Source organism: Vulpes lagopus, chromosome 20, assembly GCF_018345385.1.
Source record: "Vulpes lagopus strain Blue_001 chromosome 20, ASM1834538v1, whole genome shotgun sequence".
Taxonomy (NCBI): domain Eukaryota; kingdom Metazoa; phylum Chordata; class Mammalia; order Carnivora; family Canidae; genus Vulpes; species Vulpes lagopus.
In genome coordinates, this window is record NC_054843.1 from 11,001,344 (window position 1) to 11,017,134 (window position 15,791).

The 15,791-nt window shown below is 41.1% G+C and overlaps 2 protein-coding genes across 13 annotated transcripts in view; one reads left to right on the forward strand and one right to left on the reverse strand.

Annotated features, from left to right (window-relative positions):
* Nucleotides 1-1,844, reverse strand: part of ITSN1 (intersectin 1) — a 223,180-nt gene extending 221,336 nt beyond the window's left edge. For 3 of the 5 annotated variants that reach the window (XM_041735052.1, XM_041735051.1, XM_041735050.1), the window contains exon 1: nucleotides 1,596-1,838. The gene's annotated coding sequence lies outside the window, so the exon portion shown is untranslated. Of the gene's footprint in view, nucleotides 1-1,595 lie in introns of all 5 variants that reach the window. The other 2 variants (XM_041735053.1, XM_041735049.1) reach the window with 2 other exon arrangements.
* Nucleotides 1,845-2,326: 482 nt separating this feature from the next.
* The window catches only part of CRYZL1 (crystallin zeta like 1), a 35,757-nt gene continuing 22,292 nt past the window's right edge, over nucleotides 2,327-15,791 (forward strand). For 2 of the 8 annotated variants that reach the window (XM_041735059.1, XM_041735061.1), the window contains exons 1-4: nucleotides 2,330-2,699; nucleotides 10,803-10,874; nucleotides 12,660-12,737; nucleotides 14,859-14,931. In XM_041735059.1, the coding sequence (XP_041590993.1) occupies nucleotides 10,809-10,874; nucleotides 12,660-12,737; nucleotides 14,859-14,931 (217 nt within the window). In that variant the 5' untranslated portion in view covers nucleotides 2,330-2,699; nucleotides 10,803-10,808. Of the gene's footprint in view, nucleotides 2,700-10,802; nucleotides 10,875-12,659; nucleotides 12,738-14,814; nucleotides 14,932-15,791 lie in introns of those variants that run through there. The other 6 variants (XM_041735065.1, XM_041735060.1, XM_041735058.1 and 3 more) reach the window with 6 other exon arrangements.

Sequence of the window (15,791 nt, forward strand, 5' to 3'; positions counted from 1 at the left end):
CACTAAATCAGTGTCCCTTCATTTCCAATTTAGATTACCTAAAAAGTTCCTGGGTTCTTTACCAACCTCCTACAGAAAAAAAAAAAAAAAAAAAAAAAAATTCCCTTGGATATTAGAAGGACGTACATTTTTAGTTATAAAGCGAACACCATCAGTGCAACATAAATGTGTCATGTAAACTAGAAGGGAAAAAAAATTCTTTTAAAGAAAAAAAACCAGCATTTTGTTTGCAGAGATAAACAGGTAGAAATCCTAACCTTGAAGAGAGAAATTTAAGCTTCTGCAACCTTACATCAGCTAAAAATAAAGGTATCCAGGCAAATACATCCCTCCCATTTTAGGGGTTGAGAGTAGCACCTCGCGGACCAGCTGGCCTGCTGGGTCCTGGCCCCAGTTCCTAACCTCAGATCCTGTCCACTGCCTGATGCATGAGATCTCTGAGCCTGTGTGTTCTTCATCCGTTCAAAGGGATTAGTGACACTGCCTCTCTCCGTTAACGGAATTGAGATTTTTTTTTTTCCCAGATGCATTTGTTTTTATTATCTGTCCTTTTTTTTTTTTTTTTTTTTTTTTTTTTTTTTTTTTTTTTTTTACTGTGCTTGCTTCTATCATTTGCGCGCTTGACCACGGAAACGGCGAGAGCGGGATGCCCGGGGATGAGCACAAAGAAACGGCATCTGTCCGGGGTGCGCATATATTTAAGATTTCAGGCTGGTGCTGTCTTCAGAATAGCAGTGACGATGACAAAGTTCTAGGGGAAACTTTCATATTAAGAGGCTATCAGAAATCTCCACCGCCTCCCACTCAGCGGGGCAATCAAAATAATAATAATAATAATAATAATAAATTAATTAATTCTGAAAAGACGCGAATTTATTTCTTCAAAAGCAAAGCGCTTCTCCAGTCTGAAATCACAACAAAAGATGCCCGTAGGGAATGTTATCTGCGAAGTTGTTTTCTAATCCCGAGGCGGGCAGAAAAGTCAAGGGAGGCGCAACCCACGGGCTGGGTTCCTTTTCCTGCGGATCCCGGTCCCAGGTCGTCGCAGGCGCGAGCAGGGGCCGCAGCGGTGGCCCCGCGGGTCCGCACCGCGAGGCGGCGGCCAGGAGGAGCGGCGGACCCCGGGGCCGCGCGCTCGCGGCGGAGGGGGAGCCCCCGGCGGGGCGCCTCGGGCCGAGCGGCAGTGACCGCCCTTCACCGGCACGCGACGGAGACAAGGGGATGAGCCGGGGGCGCGAGGCCCGCGGGCGAGGCGGCTGCCCGCGGGCGCCGGGTCCCCGGGAGGCTCGGCCCGGGCGCCCCTCTCGCCCCCGCGGACCGAGGCGCCCCGCTCGGCCGGCCGGGGCTGCGGACGCGCGTTCAGCCCGCAGCCCGTGCAGCCGCCGCCGCCCGCTCGGCCCGCCGCGGCGTCCCGGCCTCCCGGCGCCCCGCCGCCGCCCCCGGGAGGATGGGGAAGGACGCCGCGCCTCCCGGGCCGAGGCTGCGGGGCGGCCCGAGGGACGCGCGCCCCGGGCGGCCATCGCGCCGACCCCCGCCCCCGCCCCCGCCGCCGCCGCCGCCGCCGCCCCCGCCGCCCGGTCCAGCCTGCTCCTCACCTCATCTCCGGGCGGGTCCGCGCTGCCGCCCCAGGGACAAATCAGTGCAGCTCACTCGCCGCGGGGAGGGACGCAGGAGCCGCAGCCCCGCACACCATCCCCGCCCGCCCGTGCGCCCGTGCGCCCCGGAGCCCGCTCGGGATTCTCCCTCGCGAGCCGCCGTACTACGGAGCAACCAAGCTGCGCTCCCTCCCCTCTCCTCCGCTCCTCTCTACCTCCTTCGCTCCCTCCCTCGCTCCCTCGCTCCCACCTATCTCCTCATCTCCCTCCGCCGCCTCTCCCGCCCCCGTCCCCGCCACCATCTCCGCCCACGGATGGGTGGGAACCGGCACTCGCCAATCGCAAGAAGGCGCTCGCACCTCCTCACCGCCCCCTGCCGCTGCCCCCGCCCACCGCGGGAACGAGGCGGGGGCAACTAAAAAAAAAATGGAAGAGGACAGAGTGACAGCCACGTGAACCAATCAGCGAGCGCGCAAAGGGGGTTGGTGGGCGGGCGCTTGTCATTTCTCCCCGCCCCCTTCCCAGGAGGCGTAACCTTCTGGACTGGGATTTCCCTGACCCGCCTTCTGGAGCTGCACCGGTTTGGGTGCATCCGTCCGTCGTCCAGCGAGGCACTTATTAAGCTGTATCCAACTAAATCAATTACAAAAGGTTTTAAGGGAGAGAGCAACGTGGAGGCGAAAAAGAGGCGGGTCACCGTCCAAGGAAGGCGGCAGGGCAAACGGTTGGAATGAGGAAGGGTGTGGCCTTTAATAGAAATTTGCATAAAACGGAACCCATCCGTGAGACTACAACTTCGCCCTTTTATTGGTAGCCCCGGGGCGTCTCGTCCTGGCGGGGCATTCTGGGAGATGTAGTTCTGCGTTCGGTTGCTATGGCGTTCTCCACAGCCTCCGGTCCAGAAGTGACGAGAGGCCTGACCAATGGGAGCAGCGCCTGGGCCAGCGGGGGCGGGCTCTCTGCAGTAGGACTCCAAGGTGGCGGTGGCGAAGACGCAGGCCGTTGGGGCGCCTCGGAGGCAGGTGAGTCCCCGGACCTGGGTTCTGTGTCTTCGGAAGCCGGGCCTTGGACTTTGGACGCTTCGCGGAACCGTGCCGCCCTGGGGTGAGTGGTGGGTCGCGTTGCACCCTAACCCCAGACCCTCTTGGGCCCAGGCCTAGCTTAGCTGAGGCCGCCGAGGGGCGGGAAAGACTTGACCATTTCCTGGTCCTTACAGGTTTTCATTGTAGGTTTTATCTCAATTTGCATCTCTCTTTACATTTATAGAAGCCAGAGTCGGGAAGTTCCCTTCCCCTGAATCTCCCAGGTTGGATTTTTTTGCACACCCACCCCTGCTTTCTTTTTATTCCTATAATTTAAGTTTGTGTTTCATTCTCTCATACTCCTCTGCCACCGCTTTTTTTCCTGCTTCACTTTGCTTATTCAGTGAAGCAAAGGAATTTGCATTTACGTGATTATGCGGCCAGATATGCCCTCTTAAGATGAACAGCGGAAAACCCTGGAGCAACGCGTGAGAATCGCCTCAGAATCATGTACGAGCACAGATGCTGATTCTGCAGGTCCGGGCGGGGCCTGAGACTCTGCATTTCCCACCAGCTCCCCAGGCTGCTCGTCCAAGGTCTGAGTAGCGGGGTGTTCAACTCAGCTCTGCTCAATACAAAGATAATGCGAGGCACTTAATTTTAAATTTTCTGGTAGCCACATTAAAAAAAAAAAAAGTGAAAAGCACGTGAAGTTAATTTTCACAATGTTTCGTTTAACCCAAAATATCCAAAATTTATCATTTCTACCCATAATCAAATATTTTAAAATTGAGATATTATACATTCGTCTGTTAGTTAAAAAAAGAATAAGCTGTACCCCGACGTGGAGCTTGAGCTCAGCAACTCCAGGATTTAGATGCACCTGCTCTATGGATGGAGCCAGCCAGGCGTGGCAATTCTTTTTTTTTTTTTTTTTTAATCATCTTTGAAATCTAACGTATGTTTTACCTTGACACCACATCTCAGTTCTGACTAGACACCATTCACATGTTCTTTAGCCACCTGTGGACTAGTGGCCGCTGTTATTGGACCCGGCAGGTCCAGATGATAGAGGTGCCCCCTGCAGAAATTAAAAGGTGTTAAAGCTCAAAGGGTTGCATGTCACCAACCCCTTTGCTGCTCTGTGAGATGGGCCTGGGAACTATTTTAGAGAGGTTCTCTGCCCAGATTGCAGAAATAATAGTGAAAATAGCCAGCACGTATTGAATGCTTATTTTGTGCCAGGTGTTGTACTGAATGCTTTGCTTGTGTTGTTTAATCTTTAAAACAACCGTTGGGGGCAGCCCGGGTGGCTCAGCGGTTTAGCGCGGCCTTCAGCCCAGGGTGTGATCCTGGAAACCCAGGATCGAGTCCCATGTTGGACTCGAGTCCCTGCATGGAGCCTGCTTCTCCCTCTGCCAGTGTCTCTGCCTCTCTCTGTGTGTCTCTCATGAATAAATAAATAAAATCTTAAAAAAGTAAAAAATAAATCAAACAACCGTTGGAGGTAACTACTATGCTTTGTAGAGGTGAAACCTAAGGCCTGGACAATTAAAACTGAATAGCCTAAAGCCATTTGGCCAGTAAATAGAAGAACCAGAATTCAAACTCAGGTCAGTTTTGACTTCTAAATCCTGTCAACCACAACAGTGTATGATTATTGTTTTTTGATCAATAATTTCACTTCATTGATGTCTCTGCTCTAGTTTATGGCAGATGAAATGTTCAGAGTTGAAACAGAGAGGGTTCCCCCATAGAAGGTTAATTTACCTACCACTTGGAGTGACATATTTTGGTAGTTTTACAAACACTCCATGCCATATATTTTTTTTCTTTTTCTTTTAAAGTAGGTTCTAGGCCAACATGGGGCTTGAATTCAGGACCCAACAATCAAGAACCACATGCTCTAGGAGTACCTGGATGGCTCAGTTGGTTGAGCATCTGACTCTTGATTTTGGCTGAGGTGGTGGTCTTGGAGAAGTGGGATTGAGACCTGCTTGGGCCTATGTGCTCAGTACAGAGTCTGCTTGTCCCACTCCACTTGCTTCACCCCCTGCTTGGCTCTCTCCCTAGCTAGCTCTAAAGTAAATAAATGAATTCTAAAAAAAAAAAAAAAAGTCATATGCTCTACCAACTGAGCCATCTCCATGCTGTATTATAAATAATAAAAGATCACTTCCTCTGCACTATATGCTGGGCAGTAATGTGTCTTGATTCATTGGTGTACCTCTATGAAGAAAAAGGATGAGAAAGCTTGGAAGTTGTTAAAATATTTCGCCATGGAGTCATAGTGTTTTTTAGTTTTGTTTGTGGAAAAGCATTCTATGCTCATGAATTGGGAGAATAAACATTTTTAAAATAGTTTTAAAATATTTTATTTATTTGAGAGAAAGAATGAGTAGGTGGGGAAGGACTGAGGGAGAGGGACAAGCACACTCCGTGCTTCTTAAAGCACAGAGCCCAATGGGGACTGATTACATCTTTTTTATTATCATTATTATTATTATTATTATTATTTTAAAAAATAATGCTCCTGTGAACTTTACATTGAATATTTCAAAGACAACATTATGATTTTTCCAGGCCCCCCGAACAGTACTATGCTGAGCTAAGGTGAGTTTTATGATTAGAAGAGCAAAACTAGGGGTGCCTAGGTGGCTCAGTCAGTTAAGCATCTGCCTTCAGCTCAAATCATAATCCCTGGGTCCTGGGATCAAGCCCCACATTGGGCTCCCTGCTCAGTGGGGAGCATACCTCTCCCTCTACCCCTGCTCATGCATGCTCGCTTGTTCATTCTCTCAAATTAATAAATAAAATACATTTTTTAAAAGAGCAAAAATACACATATCTATACATACTAAAATATATTTTGCAAAATAATTTTTCTATTTTTATACAATGTAAGAAATACACATCTTGCGAATTATTTTCTCTTCATTGTGGATTTACTAGTAAATATTTAATCAAAATTACAATTCCTATTTTGCTTCTGAAGCAAGAAATTGTTCTTGTTTTTTTAAAGATTTTATTTATTTATTCATGAGAGACACAAAGAGAGAGGCAGAGACATAGGCAGAAGGAGAAGCAGGCTCTCTGCGGGAAGCCTGATGCAGAACTCGATCCCAAGACCCCGGGATCACGACCTGAGCCAAAAGCCGACCTTCAACTGCTGAGCCACCCAGGGATCCCCTCAGAACACTTTTAGTCTGAAAGTGTAGATAAGGAATAATCTGTAGAGGTTTTATTTACAATTATTAATAGGTGAACTTCTTGAGGGACTAAATGTAGCAGAAGAGCTAATGGAGTTCATGTTGCTGTTATAACTAAGATGAAACCATTCAAAGTTTCTTCCCATTGGTTTTTTTAGAAATGCCTTTAAAGATCAATATTTTTATTAACTGCTTTCTTGAAGTGTTATATTCAAGTATTTCTTCTTTCCACCAAAAATTATTTAAAATAGGTGTCTTTGGACTCCTGGGTGGCTCAGTTAAGCATGTGACTCTTGATTTCAGCTCAGGTCATGATCCCAGTGTTGTGGGATTGAGCCCTGTGTCACTGCCCCTCTGCCGGCCCCCCAAAGATATTCAACTATTTTATCTTATACATGCAAATATCTTTACATTCAATAAAGATTTTATTAAATAGTGGACTAAGTGTTCCATTTAATCTAGACTACCACCTGAGAAGCTATATTATCCATTCTCTCATTTTCTTAGTGTTAAGAACTCAGTATTCCTTTTTGTGATCTGGAAAACAAGTAAATAACATTTCGTTAGTTTTCTTCTGGCCACTTCTCTAAAAATACTCTTCTTTCTTCACTTTGTAACTTTGAGGATATTTTTCTTCCCACATGGCTTTTTATTGGACCAATTAAACATTACTTTTTTTCCCACTAATCAGGCCAATTTTAGCTCAGATTTAGAGGAACCATTTAGGACATTCTGACTAAAGATATCGACATTATTATGTATATAATATATGCTTTAGGGATACAGACAAGCAGTTATCTTCCAGGGTCTTTGAAATTGGGGTGCATGTAGTATGAGGCCCATGTGACTACTGATTTGGGGAACGTGCCATATGTTTTAAGATTCATTGGGCAGGGGCACCTGGCTGCCTCAGTCAGAAGGACATGTGACTTGATCTCCACGTTGTAAGTTCGAGCCCCATTACTAAAAGAATCAAATAGGGGATCCCCGGGTGGCTCAGCGGTTTGGAGCCTGCCTTCGGCCCAGGGTGTGGTCCTGGAGTCCTGGGATCAAGTCCCACATCAGGCTCCCTGCGTGGAGCCTGCTTTTCCCTCTGCCTGTGTCTCTGTCTCTCTCTCTCTCTGTGTCTCTCATGAATAAATAAATAAAATCTTTAAAAAATAAAAAAAAAATCAAATAAGCTTTTTTTTTTTTAAGATTTTATTTATTTATTTATTCATGAAAGAAAGAGAGAGGCAGAGACTCAGGCAGAGGGAGAAGCAGGCTCCTCGCAGGAAGCCTGATGTGGGACTCAATCCTGGGTCTCCAGGATCACACCCCAAGCTAAAGGGGCGCTAAACCGCTGAGCCACCAGGGCTGCCCAAAAAAGAATCAAATAAACTTTAAAAAAAAAAAAAAGATGATGGATAGAGAAGATAGTGACTACCAGCTTTACAACAGGAGCTGCTTTGTTTTTTTGTTTTTGTTTTTTTAAATAATAAATTTATTTTTTATTGGTGTTCAATTTACCAACATACAGAATAACACCCAGTGCAGGAGCTGCTTTGAAATCAAGATGTTGATATGCAATTGTTTCATTTCTCAAAATGGAACTACTAATACCTCTAGACTGAGTAGGAGCAGTGATTTCTTCATTTAATAATAATAGATACTACTCTCAAGCAATGGCTGGGGAAACCTGATAGTGAGTGAATAAAGCAAGATTTTGTTTGTTAGTATGTTACGAAATCTGGAAGCATGGAAGAGATGGGGTAGCTTGGGTGTCACTGGGGGTGATTTCAGAGAAAGAATAGGACATGAGTTTTATTCACTTGGCAGAATCTGTAAAGTAAGTTGGGCACAGTCTCAGAACAAGCAACACCTGTACGTCCTGAGACGCAGATGACCAGATGGTGTGAGGTCACACTGACTAGCTCAGAACGAGAGTGTGCCTGTGTTAGAAAAAGGGGAATAAAGTAGATTAGAGACAGTGAATGTGCATTTTAGACAGCCTTGAAAGCTAGGCAAAGGGGGTTGGATCTAAAGCTGTAGGGACAGGCGTTGGGTGACTCAGTCAGTTAAGCATCTTCTTTTAGCTCAGGTCAGGGTCCTGGGAGCAAGCCCCACATCAGGCTCCCTGCTCAGTGGGGAGTCTGCTTCTCCCCTTACCCCTTCCCCTGCTTGAGCTCTCTTTCTCTCTCAAATAAATAAAATCCTTTTTTTTTTAAGATTTTATTTATTTATTCATGAGAGACACACAGAGAGAGAGGTAGAGAGGCAGAGACACAGGCAGAGGGAGAAGCAGGCTCCATGCAGGGAGCCTGACGTGGGACTCAATCCCGGGACTCCAGAATTATGCCCTGGGCCGAAGACAGGCGCTAAACCGCTGAGCCACCCAGGGATCCCTAAAACCTTTTTTAATTAAAAAAAATAATAATAAATTGTAGGAGGGGCAACTGGCTGACTCAGTTTGTAGAGCTGGGACTTTTGATTTTGAGTTGTGAGTTCAAGCCCTCCATTGGGTGTGGAGATAACTTAGAAGAATACAATGTTAAAAAAAAAAAATTGTGAGAATACATAGCTTCTATCTCTGCTTAGGTCTTTCCTGTCTCCCCTGCCACAACAGCCAACACACTTACATACACATACCTGCAATCAATGGTTAGAATTAACATCTGGCCTACCTCTATCTCTGAAACTAATAATATACTATATGTCAATTATTTTAATTTATGTTAAACTTAATTTAAAAAATTAATATCCCCCTCAAAAAAGAAAAAATAATGTCTTAACAGGATAATTTGTAAAAGACCCAAACTGTAGCAATCAAGTGTCTGTCTGTAGTAGAATGGATAAATAATAATTTTTTAAATTTTTTTTGATAAATAATAATTTAATCACACAATAGAATATAGCATAACAAGGGTAATAGGGCAGCCCTGGTGGTGCAGCGGTCTAGCCGCCTGCAGCCCAGGGTGTGATCCTGGAGACCTGGGATGGAGTCCCATGTCAGGCTCCCTGCACGGAGCCTGTTTCTCCCTCTGCCTGTGTCTCTGCCTCTCTCTCTCTCTCTCTCTGTCTCTCATGAATAAATAAATAAAATCTTAAACAAACAAATAAATAAATAACAAGGGTAAAAAATGAACCACAATATAGGAAACAGCATAGATGGTGCTCACAGATATAATATTGAGAGAAAGAAACTAGACGTGAAGGAGTGCGATTTCACTTTTATAAACCAAAAACAGACCAAACTAATCTGTGCTGTTAAAACTTGGGATGTTAAGTGTCCTTAGGAAGGGAAGGTGGTGACTAGAAGGGGAACAAGGGAACTTCTGGAGTTCTAGTGATGTCATGTTTCCTTGACGTGACATGGCCGTGTTCACTTTTCAAAATTTAGTAAGCTATACATTTAGGATCTGTGAACTTGGCTATATGTATTTTATACTTCTATAAAATTGACATTTTAGAAAATAGTCTTGCTGTATAATTATAGTTGACTCCTGAACAGGTCTGGGATTAGGGGAACCAACCCTCTGAGTGGTTGAAAACCTGCATGTAACTATTGACTCCCCAAACACTGAACTACTAATAGCTTGTTGAAGGCTTACTGATAAAAACAGCCAACACATATTTTCTATGTTACATGTATTATATTCTGTTCTCTTACAATAAAGTAAGCTACCAAAAAGAAAATTTTATTAAGAAAAATCATAAGAAAGAGAAAATACATTTACAGTAGCATACTATTTTTTTTTTAAATTTTTATTTATTTATGATAGTCACACACACACAGAGAGAGAGAGAGAGAGAGAGAGAGGCAGAGACATAGGCAGAGGGAGAAGCAGGCTCCATGCTCCACTGGGAGCCCGACGTGGGATTCGATCCCGGGTCTCCAGGATTGCGCCCTGGGCCAAAGGCAGGCGCCAAACCGCTGTGCCACCCAGGGATCCCCAGTAACATACTATTAAAAAAAAAAAAAAACCCACATGTAAGTGGACCTGTGCAGGTCAAACTCGTGTTGTTCAAGAGTCAACTATTACGAAAATTAAACAACTGTAGAATCCTTAGAGATGCCTCAAGAAGTTCACAGAATACAGGTTTAATACTTCCATTACATGGTTCATAAACTGATACAGAAGAATCAGGGGTATGATTTGAATGAGTGTCTTGACTGTTCACTTTTTCTTTTTAATGGTCTTTTTTAAGAGTTTGAAAGACCTGGGGCGCCTGGTGGCTAAGTTGGTTAAGCATTGGACTCTTGATTTCTGCTTAAGTCCTGTTCTCAGGGTCCTACAATGCAGCCATGTAGGCTCCATACTTGGCATGGAATCTGCTTGAGATCGTCTCCCTCTGCTCCTCCCCGCTCATGCTTTTTCTCTCTCCCAAATAAATAAATAAATCCAAAAAATAAAAAATAAAAAGCCTTGAAATCCCTTCAGATGCCTCTTTTGGTAGTTAAAATTGAGTTCTGTGGCCCTTGTGAAAAAAATTTTAAGTACATCTAATAATTTTTATTGAATAGCAAAGTGAAATTAAGCACTTGGTCACCTTGCTTTGAAAGGTTAAATGTTAAACCCATTCTTACTAAGATATGTACTCAGAGATTATCCTTTTATTTGACCACTTCCTTTTTTTTTTAAGATTTTATTTATTTATTCACGAGAGACACACAGCGAGAGACAGAGACACATGTAGAGAGAGGAGAAGCCGGCTCCATGCAGGAAACCCGATGTGGAACCCGATTCCGGGACTCCAGGATTGCGCCCTGAGCCAAATGCAGATGCTCAACCACCAAGCCACCCAGGCATCCCATTATTTGACCACTTTCAAGAATTATTATCTAAATAGTTTTATTTGAAAACTATGTGTAGTCATTTTATCTGTTGCCAGCATTATTTTTCAATTTTTGCTTTCATTTGGTCTGGGAGACAGTTTATTTCATGCTTATATATATGTATATATATATGTGTGTGTGTATGTGAATTTTTTTTTAGGTGACTATGAAAGGCTTATATTTTCAAAAGAGTTCTACAAATGAAGAAATAACATTTGTATTTCAAGAAAGGGTAAGAAAAATTGTTCAATTATTAAATGAAAAAGGTTACATATTTTCTAAAAATATTACATATTTTCTATATGTAATAGTGTCAGTTAAGTTAGTTTGAATGGAACTAAGTGAGCAAAAATTACTTAAATGAAACTTACAAACTCTTTTAATTTTATGTGAAAATGGTGATCCATGTTACAGTATAACCATACTTTTTTTAAAGAGTTGCTTCAAAAGAGTTTTTAGTTCCTCAGGGTGGTGGTATAAAACATATTAGGAAAAAGAACAACCTTGATAGTCTTATATGTTGCAAAATTAACCCGACATATTCAGAATACCACAATAAAGTGAGTATTCAGATTGTAGCCATATTTCAGAAAATATTTCTCCCATGTTGTAAAATGAAAGTGGTAGAAAAGCATTGTTCTCCACACCAAATTCTGAGCTTTGCAAAATTATCTCATTTGCTAAGTTCTAAATTGTCTCTCATTTTTGCCCACTTTAAGAATAGGTAATAAAATTTTCATATACTGGTGATTGTTTCAAAGATTCGTAGCAAGCCAGAATCATTCCACGGACAACCTAGGACCCTAAACTAAGTACTATTATTTATTTCATGGTGGTAATAAGAACGTCCAGATCATGGGCACAATCCAATGTTTCTATTATCTTTTACTAACTCCAAAATTAGTTAGGTCAGGAGTCAAAATCCCAGACAGCTTGTCTTCTACCATTGAGTCAGGATGAAGATCTCAGAGATTTGATTGGCTCTCGGGAAGAATCGTGTACAGGTTCATACAATCATGGGTAAAATCTGCACATTTATCAGTAATATTGAATATCTTCCTAATATCAAATACTATCAAATCTGAATCTTAAAAAAAAAGAGATATTCCCAAAGTGTTTACGTCAAATCAAGTTCAAGTCAAGTCAAACCGTAATCTCTTTGATAGGTCATAGGAGGGGCTATAGAAGTAGTTATTCTTCCCCAGCTTCTGATCTAATGTTTGGGCATATCAGGAGTTGAGAGGAATATTTTAATTATTGGTGCCAGGATATGGTTGTTTGGCAGAAGTGATATTATATTTAATAAATAATACAAGTGGGTGACACTGAACACCTGAGTTGAGCAATTCTTTGCCTTTGAAGTTATATCTAGCTATGGGATAGTGCAGTAATTCAGATACATTAAGTTTGTATTTTGGCCCCAAAAATCCCACGAGGTATGCTGAAATGTCTAAGACAGATGTTAAAAAGGGTAAGTTAAATAAGAGATACACAGGTAACACCAAGCAACTTCATTTATAGCATTAAGAAAATTCCAAAATCAGTGAAGGCTTTATGTTATGCATATAAGGATATCCCTGGATGTGTGAAGCTTTGATGCTTTGAGGTTATTTAGATTGAAATTAAGTACAGTATTTGTTGCTCTCCTTTTTATCCTAAAAATGTATTGCCTATGTATGTGTCCATATTGGTCTCTCTACATTTTTAAAATAAGTATCCTAAGGCTTTTTAAATATTTTACCCCAAACTTCCCCTTCTGTTTTTTTTTTATTATTATTATATACTATGTATATAATTATATGTATATTATATTATACATATATATAGTATATACTATATATAGTATATAGTATATAATATACTAGTATATTATTATATACTATGATAATTACTTGTGGTTTTTTCACTGAAGTTAGGTATAAGATTTGTGGGGGGTTTAGTTTTGTTCAGTTATGTGTGACAATTTTCACAACATAAAGGTATGTTCTCAAAAAAATATGTTATCATTTGGTTCTAGGAAAATCTTCCTGTTATAGAGGATAACTATGTGAGACTTCAAGTTAAAGCTTGTGCTCTAAGCCAGATAAATACAAAGGTATGAGGCTTTTTTTTTTTTTAAGATGTTATTTATTTATTCATGAGAGATGCAGAGAGAGAGAGAAGCAGAGACACAGGCAGAGGGAGAAGCAGGCTCCATGCAGGGAGTCCAACATGGGACTCGATCCTGGGTCTCCAGGATCAGGCCCAGGGCTGAAGGCGGCACTAAACCGCTGAGCCACCCGGGCTGCCCAGTATGAGGCTTTTATTTTGACCAAAAGTCAAATGAGAGTTCCTGGTATATTTAGTGTACAAATATATAATGAGAACTGACTTCGGAGTGCCAAAAAAATAACACTCTTAGAAGACTAAATCAGCTAGGGGAAAAAAATGTAATGTGAATTTTTGTGTTTCTGTATTAAACTGTTATCTAGCTGAAGTCCTACATTTTATATTATTACATGAAAATAGCTCATAAACTCCTTTACATTGTGAAAGGCTGAGAATTTATAATTAAGGCCTTTAAGAAATTACTTTTTTTTAAAGATTATTTATATTTATTTCTGAGAGAAAGAGAGCATGAACAGGGGGAGGGGTAGAGGGAGAGGGGAAGTAGACCCCCTGCTGAGCAGGGAGCCCCACATGAGGCTTGATTCCAGGATCCCGGATCATGACCTGAGCTGAAAGCAGATACTTAACTGACTGAGCCACCCAGGCGACCCAAGGAAGAAACTACTTTTATAAATACAGTAAAAATAAAACTAGAAATCTAATCAGTGGCTTATTAACTATTCTGTCGCTATTTCTAGTTAATGTCTTTAGGCAGGGTTCATATTCTTCATGTCATTTCTCTGTCTCTCTCTTGCTCATAATTACACATCCCCAACCTCCTACCACCCCAGTCATCAGTCATGGTTGATATGAAGTATGTGAACAGTCTTCAAATAGTTAATAAGGTGTGGTTATTACACATAATAAATGTGCCATGATAAAGCAGATCCATTTACTCAGTTTTGTAAAGATTAATACTATTGTTTTAAAGATTTTATTTTTTTTTTCTTGTGGTTCCTACAATCTTATATCTTTAAATATGTCTAGCATATCAGTATTATTATAAAAGTGCAAGTGGCAGGAGCTACAGGTTTACGTATGCTGCCACTTTAAAATTCAAGCATTTAATTGGTTCAGAATCTAACAAAATACCTCTTAAAAAATGATTTATCCAAGATGCCTGGGTGGCTCAGCAGTTGAGCATCTGCCTTTGGTTCAGGACATAATACCAGAATCTGGGATCAAGTTCTATATCAGGCTCCCTGCGTGGAGCCTGCTTCTCCCTCTGCCTGTGTCTCTGCCTCTCTCTCTGTGTCTCTCGTGAATACATAAATAAAATCTTTTAAAAAATAATAATAATTTATCCTTGGGGTGCCTGGGTGGTGCCATTGGTTGGGCATCCGACTCTTGGTTTTAGGTCAGGTCATGATCTCAGGATCCTGACAGCATGCCCCACAATGGTCTTCCTACTAGTCATGGAGTCTGCTTGAAACTCCCTCACTCTCTTCTGCCCCTCTCTCTCGTACTCTCACCCTCTCTCTCAAAAAAAAAAAAAAAAAAAAAAAAATTTTAAAAATAATAATAGTAATCTACCCTTTAAAAAAAAAAGAAACTCCACTCTGAAATTGTATGGCAGTTTCCTTTATGCATATCCATAGCTTTATTCCACCTGCCCTTTACCTGAGACTTGTGAGAAACACACAGATGATGTCCAAAGATGTTGGAATGGAGACCCTTTTTTCCTCCATGACTACATCCCCTTTATTCAGCAATATCTTCTCCAAACTCCCTTCGCCCCACCAGAATGAAGTGACTAGTAAAAAGTATTTAGACTTTTGGCCATAATTTCCTTTCATATGTGGCAAGTAAAATTGCTAAATAAAGGATGCTAGTGGTGATTTGAATAATAATACTAATACCTAAATTCTTCAGATCAACTAATTGTTCAGGCAACTCTTGGTTGCCCACTATAGAGAGAAACTAATTTTGTGAAGTGTTTTGCTTTGTCTTAACTCCAAAAATTAAATCATATTTGCTTTTTCTGTGGTCTAATTTTTGCTCTTGCTTTCCTTATATATGAGAAGAAACCAGGATTTATTCTTAACAATAACAGTCTGTCATGATTTAGCTTCTGACAGAAATGAAGATGGAGAAAGATTTCTTTCCTGTTGGGAGAGAAATTGCTGGAATTGTGTTAGATGGTAAGTTTACAGATGTCAATATCTATACTTACTTTCTAAGATGAAGGAATTAAATGGTAGCTAATTGATTTACCAGTTCATAAAATTATGTACCCTTCCTCAGATGTGAAATATAATTATACAAAAATGTTTCCCTTTTTTAATTAAAAAGAAAAGTGGAACTTAGTGTTTTTCTTTTAATTTTATTTTTCTAATTGATGTCTTATAATTAAAGAGCTTATTAGAGTTTAGTAAATATTTGGATATTATTTGTTTAAATCCATGAGTAATTATAGTTAATGGAATGACCAACGTTGTTCTTTCTATAATGTTTACAAACCATAAATAACTTGTGTAGGTTGGCTTTGGGCCAAAATTTATAATAATAGTAACTACATTCACATTCAATTTTTTAAGTTTGCCTAAAATTGAGCATTTAAAATCAGTCTGCTCATGCAAAAATGGGAAGAAAAAACCAGTAAAGTTTATGATTGCCTTAAATAAAAAAAAATTAAGTTTTATTTAGTAAGTAATGGTCTTAACATGCAAGACAGTAAGTCTAAGTATTTGAGATAATTTGTTTCTAAATAGACCTACTTTTCATATCCATTGCTAATAGGTAGTTCATGATCAATCAGTATGTTTGTTCTTTCTGCATATGTGAGTGAGTGAATGAGTATGTAATATGGGTTAGACTGAGTTTTACCTGTGATTTTAATCTGTAATATATTTGACTCTTTCTCAACGTTTTCTTCAGATACAGGTAAATCATAATTTCATTTCTTCTTTTTTCTTCTTAGACTGTAGGAAAATAAAAATAATAATTCTAATAGAATATGATCATTGTCATGTCATTGCATTCATTCATTCATTCACACCAG